The sequence below is a fragment of the Bidens hawaiensis genome, unplaced genomic scaffold, assembly GCF_021521415.1.
Source record: "Bidens hawaiensis isolate Kalapana, Puna unplaced genomic scaffold, B.hawaiensis_p1.1 tig00026908_1, whole genome shotgun sequence".
NCBI classification, from domain to species: domain Eukaryota; kingdom Viridiplantae; phylum Streptophyta; class Magnoliopsida; order Asterales; family Asteraceae; genus Bidens; species Bidens hawaiensis.
This window is the reverse complement of record NW_027494345.1, coordinates 256,349-281,839: the sequence shown is the minus strand read 5'-3', so window position 1 is coordinate 281,839 and position 25,491 is coordinate 256,349. Positions and strand designations below refer to the sequence as shown.

Sequence of the window (25,491 nt, the reverse complement as noted above, 5' to 3'; positions counted from 1 at the left end):
ATCAAATTAAAGAGAATAAAATACTCGTTTTTATGGTATAATGTTTTTAAAAAAATATTAGCATATGAAAAAGTTATAAATGTTTTAAACGTCGTCGGGGTAGTTGGTTTAAAATAAATGGTATATATGTAACTATTATATAGATTAACAAAATTTTATTAAAGTTAAATTGCCAAACTTGTAATTAATTTTTAATAACTTAAAATCAACCGTAATATGTCTTTGCTTTTGCTAAAAGACAAAATTGTCAAAATACTAAATTGCCCTTAAAATGTCTTAACTTCATGCATTATAGTTTGTATTAAAAGCAATAAATTTGGTACCTCTTAAAATTTAAGAGATCCCTGACTCATGCTTTATATATAGTATAGATTTATATTAGATAACGGGGAACCAAATGATGTGTACTATATATATTATAACACAAATCTGTACTATATAAATTTAAAATTGTGGCATTGAGCCGCCCTGCAAAGAAGCAGTGGCGGAAGCTAGCTAACTTGACGGACACTTAATAAACTCATAAACGAGTTACATAGTTAAAATCTCTCGTAAGAGTAAACAGAGAACCATAGAAAGTTAACTACTTTGATGCACCCCATTATGTCATTTAACAATGATAAACTAATAATTAGTCCAGAAGGTGATAGCTAAAATGGGTTCATTATTTCATTATCTTGCACATAAGATAACATAATTATTAAAATCTCCACAATATTTATAAAGACAGGTCAATACATGATATGGACTATGGAGAGACAAACTTAAGAGAACTAAAGCCATGCTGGATTCTTGAGTTTAGTAACAACAGCTTTAACTTGCAGGTAGTTATTTAGGCTGTAAATTCCCTTCTCTCTACCATGCCCGCTCATCTTGTAACCACCAAACGGAATTGCAGCATCGAAAATATCAAAACAGTTGATCCACACTGTTCCTGCTTTCAATGCTCGGGTTAATCTATTAGCGTTATCAAGATTTTGTGTAAAAACACCAGCAGCTAGCCCAAAGTCGGTTGCATTTGCCCTCCGGATCACCTCATTGATATCTCTGTATTATAAAGAAAACCAATTAATAAATGTGAACGATTAAATTAAAATAATATTATCAGAGATGCTTCAAAGCTCACTTGAATTTCAGAATTGACTGCACCGGTCCAAAGATTTCATCTTTGGCTATTAACATGTCATCCTGTTTGAAATAAGCAGAAAAAAATTAGTTAAGTTTGATTAATAATAAATAAAAATGTCGGCTTTTTGTTTGAGTGGTGATTGAACATGTTACCTGAACATTTGAGAAAACAGTTGGTTGGATATAATATCCATTTGGGCCGAATCTTTGGCCTCCAGTTTCAAGGGTAGCACCACTGTGAATACCGGATCTAATATACTTCAAGATCTTATCAAATTGTTCAGAATCAACCTGTAGTTTGGACAATAATCACAAAAGAAAATTAAATTTGTGACATTTTTGTTTTTGAGTAATTATTAGCATCTCATACCTGAGGGCCTTGTTCAACACCCTTTTTAAAAGGATCACCAACCACACGTTTTAGAGCACGGGCCTTTGCTTTCTCTACAAACTCATCATAAACACGTTCATGTACAAATGTACGCGATCCAGCGCAACAACATTGGCCCTGCAAATGAAAACCAAATCGTTAAGTTTATTTCTATGATATTACACAAAATTAAGACGGCGATAAATAAACCTGATTGAAGAATAGAGCATTGTGTGCCAGATCAACAGCTTCATCAACATTGGCGTCCTCACACACAATGAAAGGTGATTTCCCACCAAGTTCTAAAGTCACTGGTTTTAAGTTGCTTTTTGCAGCCAATCCAAGAACGATTTTACCAGTCTCAGTGGATCCCGTGAAAGCAAGCTACAAAAGGTTTATTCAAAAAGTTTACATTCATGTAACTTGTAACCGTAAATATGATTTGACGGCTACTAAATTCTATCCTTAAACCAACCTTATCCACATCCATATGGCTAGCAAGAGCTGCACCAGCAGTTGGGCCATAACCAGACACAATATTCAGCACACCAGGAGGAAGTCCTGCCTGTTACCAACATTTAAGATGAGAATAGACATTAGTTATTGGATATTACTTCAACAAGTTTTGATGTTAACTATTAAAATTATGTTAATATTACCTCATGGAAAAGCTTTGACACATAGAGGGCAGACAATGGAGTCTGTTCAGCGGTTTTAAGTACAACAGTATTACCGCATGCTAATGCAGGCCCCACTTTCCAGGAATACATTAAAAGAGGGAAATTCCATGGAATGATTTGGCCTGCAACACCAATCGGCTCATGCAGGGTCTCAACATGATGAGGCCCGTCAGCCTGAATCGTGAGCCCGTGGATCTTATCAGCCCAGCCTATGAAACAGTAGCAACAGAACGAAGATAGTTAACTTTCAAGTTAAAAAACTTATATAAGTACCAATATTTCTACATCCACCACTGCTTACCAGCATAATAACGAAACAGACGAACGAACAGTGGTATCTCGTCTGATGCTGTCTGTTCATACGTCTTCCCGTTGTCCCAAACTTCAAGAGCTGTTATTTCATCAGCATGCTTCTCAACCAAATCAGCAAATCTCAACAGTACTTTAGATCTTTCCTGTTAATATAAAAAAAGAATAAAATGAAGCAGCAAGAAAAGATTTAATGGAAAGAAGAGGCTGCGAGCTAAAGAACAAAGCTTACATAGGCAGTCATTCTAGGCCAAGGGCCTTCATCGAATGCTTTGCGTGCTGCAGATACTGCACGGTTAATATCTTCTGCATCTCCTTCAGCAACATTGGCGATCACTTGCCCTGTTCTTGGATCCAGGGTTGGAAAAGTCTTCCCTGTATCAAAGATGGTCAATTTCAGTACTTAACAACATCTTATTATTATTATTATTATTATTATTATTATCATTCGTATGAGTTTTAGACTTTTAGTTACCTGATGCTGCATCCACAAATTGTCCATTGATGAGGAGCTTGGTAAGTTCAACCTTTACAGGTGGAGTTATCGGTTCCTCTAAAGCAGCAGCAGCTGTACTAAACCTACTGATTGCAGTGCCTCTGCCTGAATTATGCAGTTGATGGTCAAAGTCAATAACAGTATGCAAAAGATGAGATTATTCAACACATGTTCATAAAACAAACACAAATACAATTGGTTACACCTACTATCAGAAACACAAAATAGTTTCAACTTTCAAAAAACTCCCTGGGTTCAAATATAGACATGATTTGGTCAGAGATATCCTTTGTGATGTGTTAAAACGGGCGGGAATCTCGGCAAGAAAAGAGGCTCCTGTGAATTTCTTGTCGGATCCACGTGAAGGAAGGTCTACTCTCCGACCAGCGGACATTCTTGTGTTTGGATGGGCGGGGGGGAAGCATGCTTGTGTGGACCTTACTGGGGTGTCCCCTCTTGTTGGGCTTAGGGACACCGGGTTTGTTGCTAGGCATGCCGTGCTAAAGGCAGAAGCAGGAAAAATTGCTAAGCACGAGAAGGCGTGTGTGGAGAATCAACACGCCTTCATTCCTTTTGCTTTTGACACATTTGGGTCTCTTGCCCCCGATGCTGTTGCGTTTCTAAAAAGAGTTCAGCGGGTCGTGCACAGTAACTCATCGACGCCGAAGAACGATAACTTTGTTTTAAGTAGGATCGGTTTTGCCATTCAAAAGGGGGTGGCGGCGCAGCTTGTTGCCCGCTTACCTGCCTCTTTATTGTAATTGGAACTATTTTTAATATAATTTAACTTTCAAACCATAGATAACATAAAAAAACATATAATTCTGAATCAATATACACACCGAACACACATATCAAAAATTGGCACCACAAACGACAGTCTGCTTCATATCCAACTCTCAAATTACTAGATATATCAGATTGTCCTATAATTAGTAAGTATTCCCGGTACCGGAGTACTCAGGAAGGAATTGATATAAGTCACCAAAATGTAAAACGCACACAATGAATTAGGATTGAAAAACTCTCAGTCTTATAACCAGAAAAATATAACTCAAAAAACTTATTACAAACTCATCTAACCATAATCACAACGACCATGAGTCAGTATAACCAGAGATGAACTCGAACTCCTTATTAACTAATAAATAAATAAATAAAATCCACATGTTTTCCAACTAGCTATAATAAAATCACTTATATCAATTAGGTGAGACTCTATAGATGATACTATAATTAGGCGTATTTGAATTGACTTAAAATGATGATCTATTATCAATCTCCGTATCAAAAAGGTCGGAATCAAACTACTCAAAATAGACATAACAGAAAATAAAATAAAAACAAATCAGTAATCGTACGATCTGAATAAATAAAAGTGAATAATAAAATATAAAACGTCCGAGTTTTACCGATCGAACGTAAGAGAGATGGAGCGTAAGAAGATGAAAGCAGCGATGACATTCTCCGAGCAGCAGCCATGATGATTAATTCTGAAGAGATCAGAGGGTGGCTGGCTACTATAGTGTTGAGTTTGGTAAGAGTGATTGTCAAAGGTGCTGAGTATGCACCTGGTCAGGATAATGATAATAATAATAATCACAGAATACTAATAGAGATGATATTGGATGAAAAGCAACTATAAAAGGTTGTGCATAATATCAGCGTTGAGTGTACAGCTTCAATACTGTGCCATCCTTTCACGTATAATAATAATAAATTAATAAGTAGTCGACAATATACAGCTTGAATATTATGGCCATGAGGCCCATAACGGAGATCATATTTCCACACCATTGGAAAATTAGTTTTATTGTTTAAAAAATTATTAAAGTCCTATTTAATAGGGTCAAGTTATACTACAAAAGATAATAAAAATGAGAAATGTGAGAAGCCATAAATGATTGACATGTGTCAAGTGGGACCAAAGGAAAAATGGTATAAAGGTAATTGTACATATTTTCTCTCTCCACATGCAAGACACATGCTAATACCCTCATCATTTTAGAACGTTTATAACTTTTTCGTATGATATTTTTTTTCAAAAAAAATTCATCATAATAACAAGCGTTTTTATATCTTTAATATAAGTATGATTTTTGTTATATAAAATTTAAAACAAAAATCACATCATTGTGTCTTTTCGCACACCATTGTGTCTTTCGCTTATCATTGTGTCTTTTTTCGTCATTGTGTCTTTTCGCTTATCATTGTGTTTTTTTCGTCATTGTGTCTTTTCACACACCATTGTGTCTTTTCGCTTATAATTGTGTCTTTTTTCGTCATTGTGTCTTTTCGCTTATCATTGTGTTTTTTTTCGTCATTGTGTCTTTTCACACATCATTGTATCTTTTCGCACACCATTATGTCTTTTCGCTTGTAATTGTGTATTTTTTCGTCATTGTGTCTTTTCGCATACCATTGTGTCTTTTCGCTTATCATTGTGTCTTTTTTCGTCATTGTGTCTTTTCGCACACCATTGTGTCTTTTCGCTTATAATTGTGTCTTTTTTCGTCATTGTGTCTTTTCACACACCATTGTGTCTTTTCGCGCACCATTTTGTGTTTTCGCTTATCATTGTGTCTTTTTTCGTCATTGTGTCTTTTCGCACACCATTGTGTATTTTTTCGTTATTGTGTCTTTTCACACACCGTTGTGTCTTTTTTCGCCATTGTGTCTTTTCGCACACCATTGTGTCTTTTTTCGCACATCATTATGTCTTTTCGAACATCATTGTGTCTTTTCGCACACGATTGCGTCCTTTTTCGCCATTGTATCTTTTCGCACACTATTGTGTCTTTTCGCACATCATCGTGTCTTTTCGCTTATCATTGTGTTTTTTCGTCATTGTGTCTTTTAACTCATCATTATGTTTTTTTAAATACTAATAACACCATTGTGTAACAATATGTAAAAATAATGATAAAATAACAACAAATTATCTAATACATAAAACACAATAATTAATACATGTTACACAATAACTTGAAACGTAAAACACAATGATGAATAAGCATAACACAATGACCTAAATCGTAAGACACAATGGTGAATACGTATAACACAATGGCCTAAAACTTAAGACACATTAGTGAATATATATAACACAATGACTTGAAACGTAAAACACAATGGAAACAACATATTACACAATAACGCAATGAACAACAAAAAAACACAATTAAAAAACCCATTAATTTTTTTTATTTTTATATAACAATATGATACTCATATTAAAGATAAAAAAACGCTTATTATTATGGTGAATTTTTTTAAAAAAATAATGTCGTATAAAAAAGTTATGGACAATTAGGAATGATAGGGGGAATTAGCATGTGTCTTGCATGTGGAGAGAGAAAGTAAACAAATGTGGGTTATTACCTTCATGTCTTTTCCATCAATTTTTATTTCTTAAATTAATCTCAGTCATTCAAATATAAGATCAATGAACTGGATTACTTCTCACCCTTCTCATTTTTACTGTAATTTGTATTTTAACTTTACCCTATTTAATAATATAAATGAAATAATTTTAATGATATTGTTTATATTTCATGAAAGGTATATAATTCACTTGGATTTTTGTAATTACTGTAATATAAATTTTTTAACAGCAATTATTGATAATTAAATGAATTGTTTTAAGTAGTTTGATTCAAAAATACAACCTCTTCATATTTATGAATTATATAAAACTAAATCCTTGTAGATTGGTTGTAAAAAGACCATAAAGATACAACCTTTAAAATATGAAGAGGTTTGGATGGTTTTGAGTTCAAATCTTATAAATGACAAAAATTAATGTTAAACAAAATTAGTTTAAGTACCTATTGTATGAGCAATTAATGTTCATAATACGTCCAATATGAAAAATAACATATACAATTATGATATGTAATATAAAGAGATATTTACATATATTACATATATCACTTGAGTGGTTGTTTTAGTGGCAGAGGCTTATTCTTTTCGGTGGGAAATCCAACATTCAATCACTTGGCAAGTTGCCATTGAATAAATTTAGAAAAATTGGTGTCGTTTAACTTTTAAAAACACTGTAGCTTGTCGTCCAATAAAAATTACACGGAAATCTTTGTTGTAGGTGCATGAATTATCAAATCTAAACACATCATTCATCCCCATCTCTATAATCACACTAACAAACATTACATTTCTCTCTCTTGTTCAATTAAATAATATTTTTATGCTTTTATCATTACATTTTTCTTTTCCCTCTACTCATAACCAATTCAACAAATATTAAAAAATAAATATGGATAAATTTTGTTTCCCCAAATTTACGAAAAATCACTATATTTTCTCTCTTCATCCTAAACTTTACACTCACAACCGCTCAAAACCTCATCCTATAATTTGCAAACTTCTTTCACATAAATTTGAAGAATAGGATGAGAATGCTCTGACTTACAAAATTTGCACTTCTACTCTACAAAAGCTCGAAACATAACATGCGCGGTCCGTAATATGGACTGGTGTTGGTTTTCCAGTTAAATGCGTATACTAAAATACTATGCTAAAAGACAGTAAGTTAAAAGCAATAAAATAAAATTTGGAAATAGGGCCACCACTATCCTTAACCAACTACCTACTTATTTATTTTTTTAAATAAATTTATAAAACGTGAGTCCACATGTTTATTAATTAATTTATTTTTGTTTCTAGTTAAGGAGTTTAGTCCTTTCATATTAACTTTAAAAAAATATACAAACTAACGTCCTTGCATTTAGAAACACAAATGTTAGTTATTTCACATTAACTTAACCCAAAAAGAAAAAAAAAAACTAACGTCCATCCATTTTAGAGACCACAATCGTTACTGCTTCAAAGTTTTGGAAAGCATGGATATAACATTTGCAAATTAGCAACCAAATTTGCAACATATGATTATCACATAAACCATCCATGTAATTAACTATTATATATATAACTATTATTCATAATATCTTACTATACTATTAAAGCAACACATTTTTTTCACATGTCGTTTAACTAGGTTATTTTCATTGGATACCAAGTATACAATTTTTATAAATAAATTATCTATCTAATAAACAATTTAATTTTAAGCATTAACTCCTAAGTTGAAAAACCAACGGGGCTTGCCCCAATGGCCAGGAATATGATGGATGACCCGGATGTCTCGGGTTCGAATCCTGATTCTGACCAGATTTTACCAGAGCATTAAAACTTGTTGTGCATTCGGGCGGGGTGAGCCAACTAGGTTTTACCGGGAATGCCAAGCCAAACTCGGATGCCAGCATGGATCCCGATCATGTCAACATAGTTGGCCTGAGTGGGGTTGTGACATCTGCCCCGATCCGACCCGACCCAGGTACCCGTTTCTCTGACCCGATCTCTTTCTTTTATGATTTAATATTTATTTATACTTATATTTTACTTTTAATAATAATAATATATATTTCCTTCCCGCCTTTTTCTCTCTCTTTCTTTCCGCCGTCCCCTCCCTCTCCTTCTCTCTTTCCGCCTTGTTTCCCTCCTCTTTGCTTGTCCTTTGTTCCTTCCCGCCTAAGGTTGTCTGCGCAGCTCCACGCGCCAGACTCCTTACATGGAAGCCTGCGTGAAGACATCTTGTTCCTGCGATGCGTGAAGAGAACTCTTCTCGCAGCGCGCTAAGAATGCATGTTCTTCCCGCAATGCGCTAAGAATGTATGTTCTTCCCGCAATGCGCTAAGAATGTATGTTCTTCCCGCGATGCGCTTAGAATTCTAGTTCTTCACGCAGCACGCTAAGGATGTGATTCTTCCCGCAGTGCGCTAAGGATTGTTGTGCCAGCCTTCGCGCTCGCGCACTCAGCCTTCCCGCGCTTAACCCTTGTATCTTCTGTTTAAATCTAGCCGTTTGCTTTTGTGTTGTCTTATCTTCTGTGCTGTTGACCTAACCTATCTAATGTCTGAATAGTTACTTTCGGCGCAGCATGCGTACCAACCCCCATTGGTTGGTAGAAAAAGTGACTGACATTATCTTTTGAGATCTGCTTTTGCCATGCTTGACCAGTACCTTTATCTGAACCGCCCATGCCTGTTACTGTTCCCTGACAGCTTTATCTTGCCCCCTGCAGCTGCCATATCTTTTGATATCTTTACTTTTCAGAACTTTTTACCGTTGATATCTTTTCTTTTACTTTTTGAGATCTTTTCCCCTTTTTCTAGGGATTATGTCTCCTAGGGTTTCTCTATAAATAATAATATTTCATAACACATCACACACAAAACACTTAATCTCTCCTGTTCTCTTGCTCCTTGCTCTCTCTGCCGTCTTCCTCTCTGCCTCCGTCTTCCTCCTTGTTCTTCCTGCTTTTCCGGTAATATATATTATAATTTACTTATTAATTATGCTAACTTATAATCAAGACTTAAAACAAATCATTAAAAACAATAATCTTATTTATAGGTTAACTTGTGCTTGTTTAAAGTTGGTTCTTGCTTTATCTTACACCGCATCGTTTATCAAGTGAGTTATCTCGTATCTAATCCCTTTTTATTTTAAATGCTTTGGGATGTTCATGTGTTCATACAAAACTTGAGTCTTAAACTTGTTTATGAACTTTAGTCGCGCAGTATCCCATGTGTTGAGGACGTTTACTTGGCTGTTTATTTGTATGTGTGTATCATTAACCGCTTTGTTCGGCCTATTCCGCAGTTCCGTTGGTACCATTAGTTGAACACGGGAGACCTATCGTTTACGGTTTTCTTGGTTTACACTTGCACAGATGTTTTCTCGTTTTTATGCTCAATTGGGAGCATGGATTGAACTATGATCTATGAACTATCTTAGGCTTGATCACAATCTGATTACACCCTTGTTAAACTCTAGACATACACGTGTTGCGCGCAGATTTACTGTGATTATCTATGATTATCTATTAAACTTGATTTCTCACCAACACGCAAGTGTTTGACGTTTATTTTAACACATGTTCAGGTTTGCAGTAGCTGTTTTGGAGCTTGTGGACACGTAGGACGTTTTTACTTTTGGACCTAGAATTAAAATGTATCAAGACAAGTTAATGTTGTTTGAATGTTATAATTTATAATATATTGATTTATGTTTAATTTATGTTCTTTATTTTCCTCGCTGCGCGTGCGCGATAAAATGTGTATTAATAAATATTGACACCAATAGTGTCACGAGTAATGAAACAATATGTGGCGCCCCGATGTATAATCCGCCTTTGGTCGGGGTGTTACAGATTGGTATCAGAGCTCGTTGACTTTAGGATAGGTGGTTAGACGTAACGGCCTAGAATACCTAAGAGTCCCTTCTCGCGCATGAGAGAAATCTCATGTTTGCGCGCTTATTGTTAATTACTCGTTATTTATGAATATGCTCGCACTTGCGCAGTATATGATTTTATGTTTTATTTCGCGATATTTCGATTTTTGTTGAATTTCGATTTTTATTGATTTTACTTACATATTCGTTTGTTGAATTTGAAAATCCGAAAAGTCATGGTGATACATGAATAGTTGATTTTCAATTTCCATTTACGATTATGTTCTGAGGTTGGAGACTTGAAAAGTCATGGTGATACATGAATTGTCAACCTCCAATACTCATTTTCTTGTATATTTTATATCGAAGATTGGAAAGTCATGGTGATACATGAATCGTCAATCTCCAATACTCGTTTACTAGCTATTTTAAATTGAGAACTCGGAAAGTCACGGTGATACGTGAATTGTCGGTTCTTGATTCGAATTTGTTACCCTTATTAAGTCTGCATTTAAAGTCATTTATTTTACTTTAACTTTTGATAGTATCTAACTCTGCGAAACCAAGCTTTATAAGATTAAAACTTTGCGCTAAAACCAAGATATTAACTAAAATTTAAAACTTTTATAGAATGCCTCCGCTATCTCGCCGATTTCAGAGAAGAGAAGCCTCGCGCATGCGTAGACAGCAACGTTCCCAGGAAATGGCCGCCGCAATAGCCCAAGCTTTGAGCCAAAACAATGCTAATACCTCCAGTTATAACATTAAGTCCTTTAATGCGGGTAACCCTCCGAAGTTCACAGGTCTTGAAGGAGCCACCGTGATGCTCCAATGGCTTGAGAAGATTGAAAACACTTTCCTCCATACCCAATGCCCCTCAGAAAGACGAACCCTATATGCTTCCAGTGTCCTGGAATCCAGAGCGCTTACATGGTGGAATGGAGTAGCTCATGCGCGTGGCGCAGAGGCTGCTTCTAGCATGACATGGGAGGAATTCAAGGAAATTCTTACGCGAGAATTCTGCCCTCCCAACGAAGTTAAGCGCCTGGAGGAAGAATTCTGGAACTTGAAGCAATACAGCGGTGAAGCGCGCGAGTACGCGACGCGCTTCCACGAGCTAAGCTTACTGGTCCCTCACCTTGTTACCCCTTCCCGCCGAGCCATCGAGAAATTCCTTGGGGGTCTCCCCATGGAAATTCAAGATTCTGTATGGGCCAGAAACCCAGTTACCCTCTCTGACGCCATCGAATTGGCCGCTGTGCTCAGCGACAACCATGTCAGAGCAGGAACCCTGTTCCTGCGGGGAACTGAGAAGACCAAACCCACCAAGACTGTCCCTGAACCAACAGAAACCAAACCAGAACCCTCAAACCATAACCAGAAACGTAGGCGCAGACAAGCCTATGCGCTTACCAACCCGCCCATTGTCCAGCAACCAATTTATCAACCAGTTTACGCGCCTAACCCACTGTCAACCTACCCAGCACCTCCTGTAGTCCACAACTATGCCTTAACCAATCCAGCACTTCCTGCCCCGCCAACTAAGAAGCCTTACACAGGAAACCAACCCTTTTGCCCAACCTGTAGACTTCATCACCCACCTCAAGTCCCGTGTCGACAATGTAACCGATGTGGCCGCGTAGGTCACTCCGTTGAGTACTGTAGAACCCCTCCCTCCAATCCGATTGCGCCAACACCACCAGCCTACCCGCAGAACCCACAGCCAAATTACCAAAACCCACGACCTAGATCGTGCTTTAACTGCGGTGATCCCAGTCATTTCCGGAACGCGTGCCCGAGACTACAAGTGCAAATCACACAAGCGAATCCGGTGAACCAGATTTCGAACCAAGTGACGCGTGGACGAGCTTTTAACATAACCGCGCACCAAGCGCAAGCGAATAACGACGTAGTTAATGGTACATTTTTGCTTAACGGATTTTATGCATCTATGCTTTTTGATACTGGCGCCGATAGAAGTTTTATCTCTCGCGCCTTTGAGCGGAAGCTTGCGCGACCGCGCGATAACTTAAAAGAAGATTTTTCAGTTGAATTGGCTAATGGCGAAACTGTTTTAATAAACTCGGTAATTAAAGATTGCACGCTTAACCTTAACGAAAACGATTTTCTGATCGACCTCATCCCTATGCCTCTTGGAAGCTTTGATGTTATCATTGGTATGGACTGGCTCTCGAAGAATCGCGCCGAAGTTATTTGCGCCAAGAAATTGATTCGCATACCTCGAGAAAATGGTGATCTTCACATCTACGGCGAAAAACCCTCCAGTGGTCTTAAACTTATGTCTTGCGCCGAAGCCCAAAGACTCATGCGGAAGAAGTGTATTGCATTTCTAGCCCATGTGGTTAAACCCGATGAAGGAAAGAAGCTTCGCGATATCCCGATTGTGCGAGATTTCCCTGAAGTTTTTCCTGATGATCTTCCTGGTATCCCTCCCGCTCGTGAAGTCGAGTTTCGTGTTGATCTTGTCCCTGGTGCTTCCCCCGTAGCTAAATCTCCTTACCGTCTTGCACCCGCTGAGATGCAAGAATTGGCCAGCCAACTTCAAGAGTTGACTGCTAAAGGATTCATTCGCCCTAGCTCTTCGCCCTGGGGTGCTCCGGTGTTGTTCGTTAAAAAGAAAGATGGATCGTTTCGCATGTGTATTGATTACCGCGAGTTGAACAAACTCACCATTAAAAACCGGTACCCCTTACCGCGTATTGACGACCTCTTTGATCAACTCCAAGGTGCCTCCTGTTTCTCGAAGATTGATCTCCGCTCTGGTTATCACCAGTTGCGCATCCGCGATGAAGATGTTCCGAAGACTGCTTTTCGAACTCGTTATGGCCATTTTGAATTCTTGGTCATGTCCTTCGGTCTAACCAACGCACCCGCCGTTTTCATGGATCTTATGAATCGGGTGTGTAGGCCTTTCTTGGATAAATTCGTGATTGTGTTTATCGATGATGTTCTGGTGTATTCTAAGACCAAGGCCGAGCACGAGCAACATCTTCGGTTGGTGTTGCAAAAGCTTAGAGCTGAACAACTCTATGCTAAGCTTTCCAAGTGTGAATTCTGGTCTGATGAAGTACAGTTTCTTGGTCATGTTGTAAACAAGATGGGTATTCATGTCGACCCATCCAAGATTGAAGCAATCAAGAACTGGATTACGCCATCCTCTCCTTCTGAGATCCGTTCCTTTCTGGGCTTAGCTGGTTATTACCGGCGCTTCATTTCGAACTTTTCGAAGATCGCTTTGCCTTTAACAGCTCTAACGCACAAAGGTAAACCGTATATTTGGGGCTCGAAGCAAGAAGAAGCCTTTCTAACGCTCAAGCGTTTGTTGTGTGAAGCTCCTGTTCTTGCGCTACCTGAGGGTAATGATGATTTTGTCGTGTATTGCGATGCATCCAACCAAGGTCTCGGTTGTGTTCTTATGCAACGAGGCAAGGTTATCGCTTACGCATCAAGGCAACTCAAGGTTCATGAAAAGAATTATACAACTCACGACCTCGAGCTAGGTGCAGTTGTTTTTGCCTTGAAGATCTGGAGACACTACCTTTATGGCACTAAGTGTATCCTCTACACTGACCATAAAAGCCTTCAGCATATCTTTGATCAAAAGGAACTTAACATGAGGCAACGCCGATGGAACGAACTCATCAGCGATTACGATTGTGAGATCCGGTATCATCCTGGTAAGGCTAATGTGGTAGCCGATGCGCTCAGCCGAAAACCCTGCCAACTTAACTGTATCTTGCCGCGCACCCAGCTTCACTTCGCGCCGATTCAAAGCAACCTTGAATCGCGTATTCGTGACGCGCAGCGCGCATCCATCAGTAATGGTAACCTTCGCGCCGAGTTAGCGTGTGGCGCGGAAGCACTCTTTGTCCCTAATCTGAGTGGAATTCTCTGCTATCTCAATCGCATCTGGATCCCTTGTGATGAGAATCTTCGCGCTGATATCCTGAGTGAAGCGCACAAATCTCGATATTCTATTCATCCTGGCGCTGATAAGATGTACAAGGATTTGCGCATTACTTATTGGTGGCCCGGTATGAAGAAGGATATTGCTGTGTTCGTAGCTAGATGCCTGACTTGTTCTAAAGTAAAAGCTGAACACCAACGCCCATCTGGTTTGCTCGAACAACCAGAAATTCCTACGTGGAAATGGGAAGGTATAGCGATGGACTTTATTACCAAGTTACCTTTGACAGCAAGCAAACATGATAGCATTTGGGTAATAGTGGATCGATTGACTAAATCTGCTCACTTTCTGCCCATTCGTGAAAACTACCGTGTTGAGCATCTCGCGCAGCTTTATGTCAAGGAAATCGTCTGCCGCCATGGTACTCCTTTGAGCATCATATCCGATCGCGATGGCCGTTTTATATCTCGCTTTTGGAAATCTCTCCAATCTGCGCTAGGAACTCGCTTGGACATGAGTACGGCATATCATCCTCAGACTGACGGTCAGTCTGAGCGAACTATTCAAACTCTTGAGGATATGCTCCGATCTTGTGTTCTTGATTTTGGAGGTAATTGGGATTCACACCTGCCTTTGATCGAGTTTTCTTATAACAACAGCTATCATTCCAGTATCGGTATGGCCCCATTTGAAGCACTTTACGGTCGTAAATGCCGCTCCCCGATTTGTTGGAGCGAAGTGGGTGAAACTCAAATCACAGGACCCGAACTTGTTCAAGAGACAACCGATAAAATCGCCAAGATCCGTGATCATTTGCTGACTGCCAGAAGCCGACAGAAGAGTTACGCAGATCGTAGGCGAAAGCCTCTCGAATTTCAAGTTGGTGATCTTGTTCTCCTCAAAGTGTCGCCTTGGAAAGGTGTTGTCCGCTTTGGGAAGAAGGGTAAGCTTGCTCCTCGTTATGTTGGTCCATTCAAGATTCTCGCGCGTGTGGGAAAAGTTGCCTATAGACTTGACCTGCCGCCCGCGCTCAGTAATGTGCATCCAACGTTCCATGTATCCAATCTCAAGAAGTGTTTAGCTGACGAGAACCTTCACATTTCACTCGATGAAGTTCAAGTTGATGAATCTATGCATTTCGTTGAGAAGCCTGTTGAGATTATGGATCGCGAGGTTAAGCAAACCAAGCGCAGTCGTATCCCTATCGTGAAAGTTCGCTGGGAGTCCAAGCGCGGAGCCGAGTTTACATGGGAAAGGGAAGATCAAATGAAGATCAAGTACCCGCACCTGTTCTCTGCGCAACCTACTTCGAGATAAATTTCGGGACGAAATTTCTTAAAGTAGGGGAGACTGTGACATCTGCCCCGATCCGACCCGACCCAGGTACCCGTTTCTCTGACCCGATCTCTTTCTTTTATGATTTAATATTTATTTATACTTATATTTTACTTTTAATAATAATAATATATATTTCCTTCCCGCTTTTTTCTCTCTCTTTCTTTCCGCCGTCCCCTCCCTCTCCTTCTCTCTTTCCGCCTTGTTTCCCTCCTCTTTGCTTGTCCTTTGTTCCTTCCCGCCTAAGGTTGTCTGCGCAGCTCCACGCGCCAGACTCCTTACATGGAAGCCTGCGTGAAGACATCTTGTTCCTGCGATGCGTGAAGAGAACTCTTCTCGCAGCGCGCTAAGAATGCATGTTCTTCCCGCAATGCGCTAAGAATGTATGTTCTTCCCGCAATGCGCTAAGAATGTATGTTCTTCCCGCGATGCGCTTAGAATTCTAGTTCTTCACGCAGCACGCTAAGGATGTGATTCTTCCCGCAGTGCGCTAAGGATTGTTGTGCCAGCCTTCGCGCTCGCGCACTCAGCCTTCCCGCGCTTAACCCTTGTATCTTCTGTTTAAATCTAGCCGTTTGCTTTTGTGTTGTCTTATCTTCTGTGCTGTTGACCTAACCTATCTAATGTCTGAATAGTTACTTTCGGCGCAGCATGCGTACCAACCCCCATTGGTTGGTAGAAAAAGTGACTGACATTATCTTTTGAGATCTGCTTTTGCCATGCTTGACCAGTACCTTTATCTGAACCGCCCATGCCTGTTACTGTTCCCTGACAGCTTTATCTTGCCCCCTGCAGCTGCCATATCTTTTGATATCTTTACTTTTCAGAACTTTTTACCGTTGATATCTTTTCTTTTACTTTTTGAGATCTTTTCCCCTTTTTCTAGGGATTATGTCTCCTAGGGTTTCTCTATAAATAATAATATTTCATAACACATCACACACAAAACACTTAATCTCTCCTGTTCTCTTGCTCCTTGCTCTCTCTGCCGTCTTCCTCTCTGCCTCCGTCTTCCTCCTTGTTCTTCCTGCTTTTCCGGTAATATATATTATAATTTACTTATTAATTATGCTAACTTATAATCAAGACTTAAAACAAATCATTAAAAACAATAATCTTATTTATAGGTTAACTTGTGCTTGTTTAAAGTTGGTTCTTGCTTTATCTTACACCGCATCGTTTATCAAGTGAGTTATCTCGTATCTAATCCCTTTTTATTTTAAATGCTTTGGGATGTTCATGTGTTCATACAAAACTTGAGTCTTAAACTTGTTTATGAACTTTAGTCGCGCAGTATCCCATGTGTTGAGGACGTTTACTTGGCTGTTTATTTGTATGTGTGTATCATTAACCGCTTTGTTCGGCCTATTCCGCAGTTCCGTTGGTACCATTAGTTGAACACGGGAGACCTATCGTTTACGGTTTTCTTGGTTTACACTTGCACAGATGTTTTCTCGTTTTTATGCTCAATTGGGAGCATGGATTGAACTATGATCTATGAACTATCTTAGGCTTGATCACAATCTGATTACACCCTTGTTAAACTCTAGACATACACGTGTTGCGCGCAGATTTACTGTGATTATCTATGATTATCTATTAAACTTGATTTCTCACCAACACGCAAGTGTTTGACGTTTATTTTAACACATGTTCAGGTTTGCAGTAGCTGTTTTGGAGCTTGTGGACACGTAGGACGTTTTTACTTTTGGACCTAGAATTAAAATGTATCAAGACAAGTTAATGTTGTTTGAATGTTATAATTTATAATATATTGATTTATGTTTAATTTATGTTCTTTATTTTCCCCGCTGCGCGTGCGCGATAAAATGTGTATTAATAAATATTGACACCAATAGTGTCACGAGTAATGAAACAATATGTGGCGCCCCGATGTATAATCCGCCTTTGGTCGGGGTGTTACAGGGGTGGCGGGGCGTGACGTGTTCGTGCAGTGAGATAACTTAACTGTAAAAATCACCGTTAAAAAAAAACTCTTAAGTTGAAGAATGTTTCAAATTAAATAAATGGTTATACTCACTATTTATTGAGTAATAAAGACAATTAAATGTCTTCATGTTTATTTTTTAAAATTTTGAGACTTTGTTATTTTTTTTTAATTTTTTTATTTTTTGTATTTTGGGAGATTATTTATGAACGTTTGGACTGGATATATAGATGTTTGGATTAAAATGGTGGTTTAAGTCGCGAAGTTTGGATTTTATTGTTACTTTATTAAATGTTTTAATTAATCAAAATTATTATTTTCATATCTCATTGTTATATTTGTAGCATTATTTATTTCAATAAAAATAGTTTTTATAACACAAAACTTATGTTACAACATCTACATGTTTACGCTTCATAGTTTACTATACATGACTTCAATAAATGATGAAGTTTTAACTGATATGTCTTTTTTGTTTCGTGGTATAAGTTATAAATATGTGTTATAAGTTAAAATATGTTTTAAATTGTTGTTTTTATCTGTTTATCTTTGTAGGGTCAAGTTATTATAAAAAAGGTAATAAATGATAAGTGTGAGAAACCATAAATAATTGATATGTGTCAAGTGGAGGCCAAAGGAAAAAAAAGGTATAAAGGTAATTGTACACATTTTCACTCTCCACATGCAAGGCACATGTTAATACCCCCATCATTTTAGAACGTTTATAACTTTTTCGTATGATATTTAAAATAAAAAAATCATCATAATAACAAGCGTTTTTTTATCTTTAATATGAGTATAATTTTTGTTATATAAAATTTAAAACAAAAATCACGTCATTGTGTCTTTTCGCACACCATTGTGTATTTTCGCTTATCACTGTGTCTTTTTTGTCATTGTGTCTTTTCGCACACCATTATGTCTTTCCGCACGCCATTGTGTCTTTTCGCTTGTCATTGTGTCTTTTTGCTTATAATTGTGTCTTTTTTCGTCATCGTGTCTTTTCGCACACCATTGTGTCTTTTCACTTATCATTGTGTCTTTTTTCGTCATTGTGTCTTTTCGCACACCATTGTGTCTTTTCGCTTATCATTGTGTCTTTTTTCGTCATTGTGTCTTTTCGCTTATCATTGTGTCTTTTTTTGTCATTGTGTCTTTTCGCACACCATTGTGTCTTTTCGCTTATCATTTTGTCTATTTTCGTCATTGTGTCTTTTCGCTTATCATTTTGTCTTTTTTCGCCATCGTGTCTTTTCGCACACCATTGTGTCTTTTCGCACATCATTGTATCTTTTCGCTTATCATTATGTTTTTTCGTCATTGTGTATTTTAACTCATCATTATGTTTTTTAAATACTAATAACACCATTGTGTAATAATATGTAAAAATAATGATAAAATAACAACAAATTATCTAATACATAAAATACAATGATTAATACATGTTACACAATAACTTGAAACGTAAAACACAATGGTGAATAAGTATAACACAATGACTTAAAACGTAAGACACAATGGTGAATACGTATAACACAATGACCTAAAACGTAAGACACAACGGTGAATATATATAACACAGTGACTTGAAACGTACAACACAATTGAAACAACATATTACACAATGACACAATGAACAACAAAAAACACAATTAAAAAATCCATTAATTTTTTTTATTTTTATTTAACAATATGATACTCTTATTAAAGAAAAAAAAACGCTTATTATTATGGTGACTTTTTTTAAAAAAATAATGTCGTATGAAAAAGTTATGGACATTTTAATATGATGGGGGAATTGGCATGTGTCTTGCATGTGGAGAGAGAAAGTCAACAAATGTGTGTTATTACCTTCATGCCCTTTCCATCAATTTTTATTTATTAAATTAATCTCAGTCATTCAAATATAAGATCAATGGACTGAATTTCTTCTCACACTTCTCATTTTTATTGTCCTTTTTATTTTAACTTTACCATATCTTTGTATGTTAAACTATTTAATTAAAACAATAATGTGATACCTTATATTAATAATGTTAGATTATCAGACGTTTACAATTCATTAAAATGTATAATACACACACACACACATATATATAGCAATGTTATAATAAGAAGTAGTTTTTTTCTAAAAAGTGTAGAAAATGTGTTTTCCCCGTCATATCTAATAAAACAACCGCATAATAAACACATTTTTCATATCCACCATCAGATCAACATATCTAACGTACCAGATTACTTTTTACACTTCTTATTTTAACTCCGCCCTATATATATATATATATATATATATATATATATATATATCTATCTATATTTATATATGGGTTAGTATCATTTAAGAACTCTAAAAAAGTTAAGAACTATTAGAAACTCTACACAACCAAACATTTTAATTTTATTTATATATTAACATTATTTAAGAGTAGTTTTATCATATTTTATATAAAAAATTTTGATTACATATATTAATCACAAGTTTACATATGTGTAAAATTTATGTACTAACAAATTTACATAGGTGTAAAACAAAGCAAAAATGTGTACAAAAACTAATTTTCAAAATTGTAATCGTAAATTTAGATATAACAAAGTAATAAAACTAAACTCAAATAACATTAACATACAAAATTTTTTATAAAAAAACGTTAGTTTTCAAGGGTTCCTTCAAGTTCTTAAATAATTTAAAAGTTCTTAAATAATTTAACAGTTCTGTAATGATACTTATCATATATATATATATGAAGTTTTATATATTTGTATTCGTGTGTAACATGGGATCTAATATAGTATAAACAATGTGTTATTGGATAGGGGTTATTCTTTTTAACCAATTTACGTTTCCTTTTTAATTTTAGTAATAGAGTTCATTTGACTCCTAAAGTTTAACAAATTTTTTCTTTAAAGAATTTATGTTTTCACCTGAACATTAATAAAGCTATCATATGAAACTTGAATTTTAATAAGTCTTTTTCTTTAAATAATTTGCATTTGTAACCCTCAACATTTCTACTTACTACACACAAGCTCAAGTCAAAATTATACTTGTTTAAGAGTTTTCTTAAAATATATAAAACAATTAAAAATCAAATTAATTAATAATAAACAAGCTGTCTTGAGCATTAAAATTGACTCACGAGCTGAGCTCAAACTCTTATAAGTTAAAATAAGATAAAGCTCGAGCTTAGTGAAAATCGGGCTCGAATTGTCTACAACACTCGCATCGTTTTTATATAATTTGGTGACGTGTACATTAGAACGAACAGGAGTTGATCCGCGAAAGTTGACTACCCTTTTTCTTGGAAATATATTATATTGAAAGAACATTAGTCCATTTTGAATGAATTGTTTAATGTTTATTTACCTATCATACCATATTCTTTCAAAATACCAATATGAACAGTCAAATGAAATCCACATATCCTTTTTTCCACACCTATTTTAATATTAAGAACAAAAGGTTGTTATTACTTTTTTTTTTTTTTTTTTTTGAACATTCAAGCTTTCCTCCTACTATTTACATTATACCGCAAATGCCAGGAATCGAACCCTGGACCTCTCACCAAAAGGCCAAAGCCTTTACCATCCCACCAAAGTGGTGATGGCAAAAAAAAAAAAGGTTGTTATTACTATGTAGCTCTCTTTCTCGCCAACCGGATGGCGTCCCCATCTCAACTAACGCTGACGGCGGCGTATTGTTTGAGTTATTTTTTCAAGTTCTTCACGTCAATTTTTTCCACATCATACGATCTCACTTTTCAATCTTTTGTATGAATTATTTTTCTCATTCTTCATTTTTTATCTTCAAGTTATTTAATACAATCTATATAATTAAAATATATACTTAAAATAAAGGTTATAATATTTATAAAATAATTAAAAGTTATAATACACCCACCGTCCGTCTATCCTCATCTCCATTTAACCCTAAAAATCTAAAACCATCATCCTCATCCTCATCCTCATCTTCTTCGCCCAACCATTTCGGCCATGTTCCGGTCAAATCAAACCCCATCTTCTCCATCAAAATTGCTTGTACCATTGAAAATAAAAGAAATTGGAAAAGAGGAAGTGTGAGCCTCGTGACCGTGCTCAGACGGCTCTCCTGTGAGGAGGGTTGGGGCGGTGTTCCGCTAGCTTCACGCGAGCCACATATGTATGCTCCGTGAGTCGTGACCACCACTGAAACACACTGAGCGACCTAATCGACATATTTTTAATATATGATTAATTAAACCCACTTCATAACATTTGTTTTTTTAAAATGGTCAGTTAAAATCCCTTCGCAACAATGACTTGGGGGTAATTAATTTTTGTTAGCCAACATCCATCCACAACACATATTTTTTGCAATAGAATCAAATTTCGGTATCCTTTTCATATAATTATGATATATGGGAAAACGGAAAGTTTAAAATTTTATACTTTGGGCAAAAACTATAAAAGTAAAGTTTTTTTTTTGAATGGCGGCATTATATTAACAAAGGCGAGCTAGCAACTACTAGTCCCCAACAACAAAAAAGAGCTTACACATTTTGTATATCAAAATTTCACCAACTATTCCAATCGATTACATTTTTCTTTGATCTTGAAACCACCCAAATGTAACTTTGAATTTTTATGTTTTCCACAATTTGAGTATGGCTAGCGTTTACTCCATTGAAGATCATGTCGTTCCTCGCTCTCCAAATACACCAAAGAGTGACTCGAAAAATGGCTTGAACTAACTTAGTACGTCTTTTATCCTGAGCCAAGCTAGAATGGTAACTCAACACGTCATTTATGGAGAAGGCAAAAAAAGGTGGAAGCTTGCACCAACTAGCTATATGTTGCCACACCATGTCCGTCTTCAAGCAGTAAATCAACAAATGGTTAATTGTTTCATCAATATCAAGACAAAAAGGACATACCGTACACCCCGTGTGCACATTCCTTCTCAAGAGAGCCGTTTTTGTCACGATTCTTTGGAGTTGGGCTTTCCATCCGAACACGTTTACCTTAATCGGGACCCAGTTATTCCACTCATATGGGCTCAAATAATTCACCATAGATTGACTCTTCAATAATCTTCGTACTGATCTGACTGAAAATAGGCCATTCGTATCCGCTGACCAAAACCAAGAATCTTCCATATCTGTGATACGAATCGAACGAAGTAAGGAATGGCACTCTTGTATCTCGATTCTCTCACTGTTACTGGTAGGAGTTCTAATCCAACTCCAATCCCACACAAGCAAGTCTCCATTCCTATTAAAACAATCTGCCACCTTACTTCCTTTATGCCTAATGATAGCGAAAAGACCCGGGAACCTGCATTTTAAAGGAACCGTACCTAACCATGTATCGACCCAGAACCGGATTCTTTTCCATTCCCAACAACACCGCGGATGAAATGATTCAGGTTGATATTGTAATTGGTGAAATCCGTTCTTGCAATCGCCGCCCGCCCAGGTGCCGGGAAACCCGTTCTTTTTTGGAACCGGCATGCAAGCTCTAGGAGTCCAATGAATGGCTTTTATCACGTTACTCCACGACCCGTTTTCCTCCATTTTAAGGCGCCACCACCACTTCAATATTAGACTATTATTCATCTTTTAACCACCCAATGCCTAAACCACCCGACTCTTTTGGTGCCACTACCTTCTCCCAAGCCACCCAATTTATTGCTCTTTTATCCGGGTCTCCGCCCCAAAAGAAACGCCTTATACTTTTTTCAAGATCGTTCAGAATCGATGTCGGTGCCTTGTATATGGAAAAATAATATAATGGCAGGCTACTAAGTACAGATTTAATAAGTGTTAATCGACCCCCCATTGATAACGTTTTTGCCTTCCATAAAGATAACTTATCTTCGAACGATTTGATCACTGGAGCCCAACTAGTTATTAGATTCATATTGGCCCCAATCGGTAGACCCAAATATTTGAAAGGAAAGACACCCTTTTGACACCGTAATAAACCAGAGAGTTGATCAATACACCGTAATAGAAGTCAAGTTAAAAAGTGTTAAATTTCTAACTTTGGCCATATAAGCGATTTGTTTTCTAGATTTTAGTCATTGAAGTTTAACGCTTTTAAACTTTTGGATAAAACTTTTAGCTTTTTAACTTTTGTCACAAGACATTTAACATTTTTTATAAATAGCACAAAATTTGAAAAAAATAATTTGTACGTATCATAACGAACCGGGTCATTACTAACCGAGAACTGTTGTCCCCCCCCCCCACCACGGCAACACACCGTTTGTAATCTTTCAGGATTTCAAGCGAAGTAACCGACGACACGTTAGGGTTCAATTGCGAATCAAATTTAAGCCGGCATAACACGCAAATTCTTTAACTTTGTAAGTATTTAAAATGCATACCTAGCCATTATTTCATAGAATGTCTATAGGGATCAATAATCAATTAGTCAATATAATATTATTTAAAAAAATGTAGGTATATAAAATTAAAATATAAATTTGGGTCAGAAATAATATAGTTATCGTAGTCATAAACTTACACTAACATTATATTATCAAAATGAGAGTATACATATAAAAAATATTTTTCAGTGACATCGCCATTTAGATCTATTCTTGATCCTCAAGTATCCGATCGAGCCTCTTTTAATAACCTTTTTGTTATTAAATTTTATTATTTTAAATGGGCAACTTAATTGAATAGTAAGCAAATTTCAAAAGTTTTTCAATTAGGTCACTTAACTTTAAAAATTGTTCAAATTAAGTCACTCAATTTTCATATTTTATTAAATTAAAAGTTTTAACATGTTTTTTTAGCGTTTTTATTTTTTGTTTCACATAAAAATCTTGTTAACTTTTTTTTTATGTTGACGTTGAGTGGCGACGTGGATTTTATTTTTTTGAATTTTAAAATAATTAACGTTTTTTTAATTTTTTTAAGTATAACTACATATATTACATATATTGCAAATTCCGACCCCCACATCTTATCCTCCATTTCTTTCTTGACGCACACAAAAATCGGTGAGACTCAATTTGAAGATTTAGTGACCCGATTTGAGAAAACCATGCATGAGTGACCTAAATGGAACACTTTTGAAAGTTGATTACTATTCTATGAGATATTCCCTATTTTAAACTTTCCAAATGCATTAACACGTCACATCATCATTAAAATCGCATTCACGAGTGTCTTTTTTATCTTACTACCCGGTATGCATTCCTGATACATCATAATGTCTCTAAGGGTGTATGCAGTGGGTGACAAATAAGCCCAAATTGGGGTGACTTTTTTTTAACCCCCCTTCCCCCCCCACCCCCCAGCGACAAAGGAGCGAAATGTGGTGTGTGGGGGGATGAATTCTTGTCGTTTGGTGTGTGTTTGTGTTTATTGATATTATATATGTGTGTGTGTGTAGGGAAATGATCAAGAGGGAATTCCTTCTTAGATAGAGAACTAGAGAACCAATAATGAAATATTTTTAATTTTATTAAAAAAATATTTTTAATTTTTTTCTTTCATCCTTTTTATATGTTGTTATTTTTCACCATAAAAAATATAAAAATTTAAAGAAATTTATTAAAAAAAAAACTCGTTGTAATGCATATATGCGATACATCGATTTTTTTTATAATGCATATGTCCAATAGTGTGCATTTTTATATTTGAAATAGTGTTGAATAACATATATACAGTTGTTTGTATTGTATATTTGCAATAGTGTTATATTATATACAAAAATAAAAAATATATATAGTGCATAAGTGCATTATTGTTGTATTACATATACGCGATAGTATGTTTTGCATACAATTATTAGTGTTTACTTGCATAGATTCAATAGTGTGTATTATATAATGCGTTTGTGTTGTATTATAGGCTATAACACTATTTTATATATGCAATACACATTATTGCACATATGCATTACATCGACAAATTTTTTTTAGGAACAATATCATATTATTAGACGGAAGAAAGAAAAAAATCACAAAATATTATTTTTAAAAAAGTTAAAAATAATTATTTAGCAGTTCTATAGTTCTCTATTTAAAAGAAGTTCTCTCTGGATCTCATC

General features: G+C 36.2%; 2 protein-coding genes across 2 annotated transcripts; both read right to left on the bottom strand.

Annotated features, from left to right (window-relative positions):
• Positions 1 to 628: 628 nt before the first annotated feature.
• LOC143574416 (benzaldehyde dehydrogenase, mitochondrial-like) lies at positions 629 to 4,574 on the bottom strand. The gene is made up of 11 exons (XM_077059043.1): positions 4,396 to 4,574; positions 2,963 to 3,088; positions 2,720 to 2,862; positions 2,480 to 2,633; positions 2,158 to 2,387; positions 1,974 to 2,063; positions 1,709 to 1,882; positions 1,499 to 1,636; positions 1,282 to 1,419; positions 1,127 to 1,188; positions 629 to 1,047 (listed from the first exon to the last, which is right to left on the bottom strand). Exons 1-11 carry the CDS (start codon positions 4,463 to 4,465, stop codon positions 774 to 776), a joined length of 1,599 nt encoding a protein of 532 aa, XP_076915158.1. The 5' UTR covers positions 4,466 to 4,574; the 3' UTR covers positions 629 to 773.
• Positions 4,575 to 21,998: 17,424 nt separating this feature from the next.
• LOC143574428 (uncharacterized) lies at positions 21,999 to 22,997 on the bottom strand. The gene has a single exon (XM_077059050.1). It carries the CDS (start codon positions 22,995 to 22,997, stop codon positions 21,999 to 22,001), a length of 999 nt encoding a protein of 332 aa, XP_076915165.1.
• Positions 22,998 to 25,491: the final 2,494 nt, after the last annotated feature.

Bases quoted from the DNA above. Each gene is read 5' to 3' on its own strand.
- LOC143574428 (XM_077059050.1), bottom strand. From the start codon at position 22,997: ATGGAGGAAAACGGGTCGTGGAGTAACGTGATAAAAGCCATTCATTGG.
- LOC143574416 (XM_077059043.1), bottom strand. From the start codon at position 4,465: ATGGCTGCTGCTCGGAGAATGTCATCGCTGCTTTCATCTTCTTACGCT. The intron at 2,863-2,962 runs GTAACTAAAAGT...TCTTTGATACAG, and splicing joins ATTTGTGGATGCAGCATCAG to GGAAGACTTTTCCAACCCTG. The intron at 2,388-2,479 runs GTAAGCAGTGGT...ACTGTTTCATAG, and splicing joins TCTGTTTCGTTATTATGCTG to GCTGGGCTGATAAGATCCAC.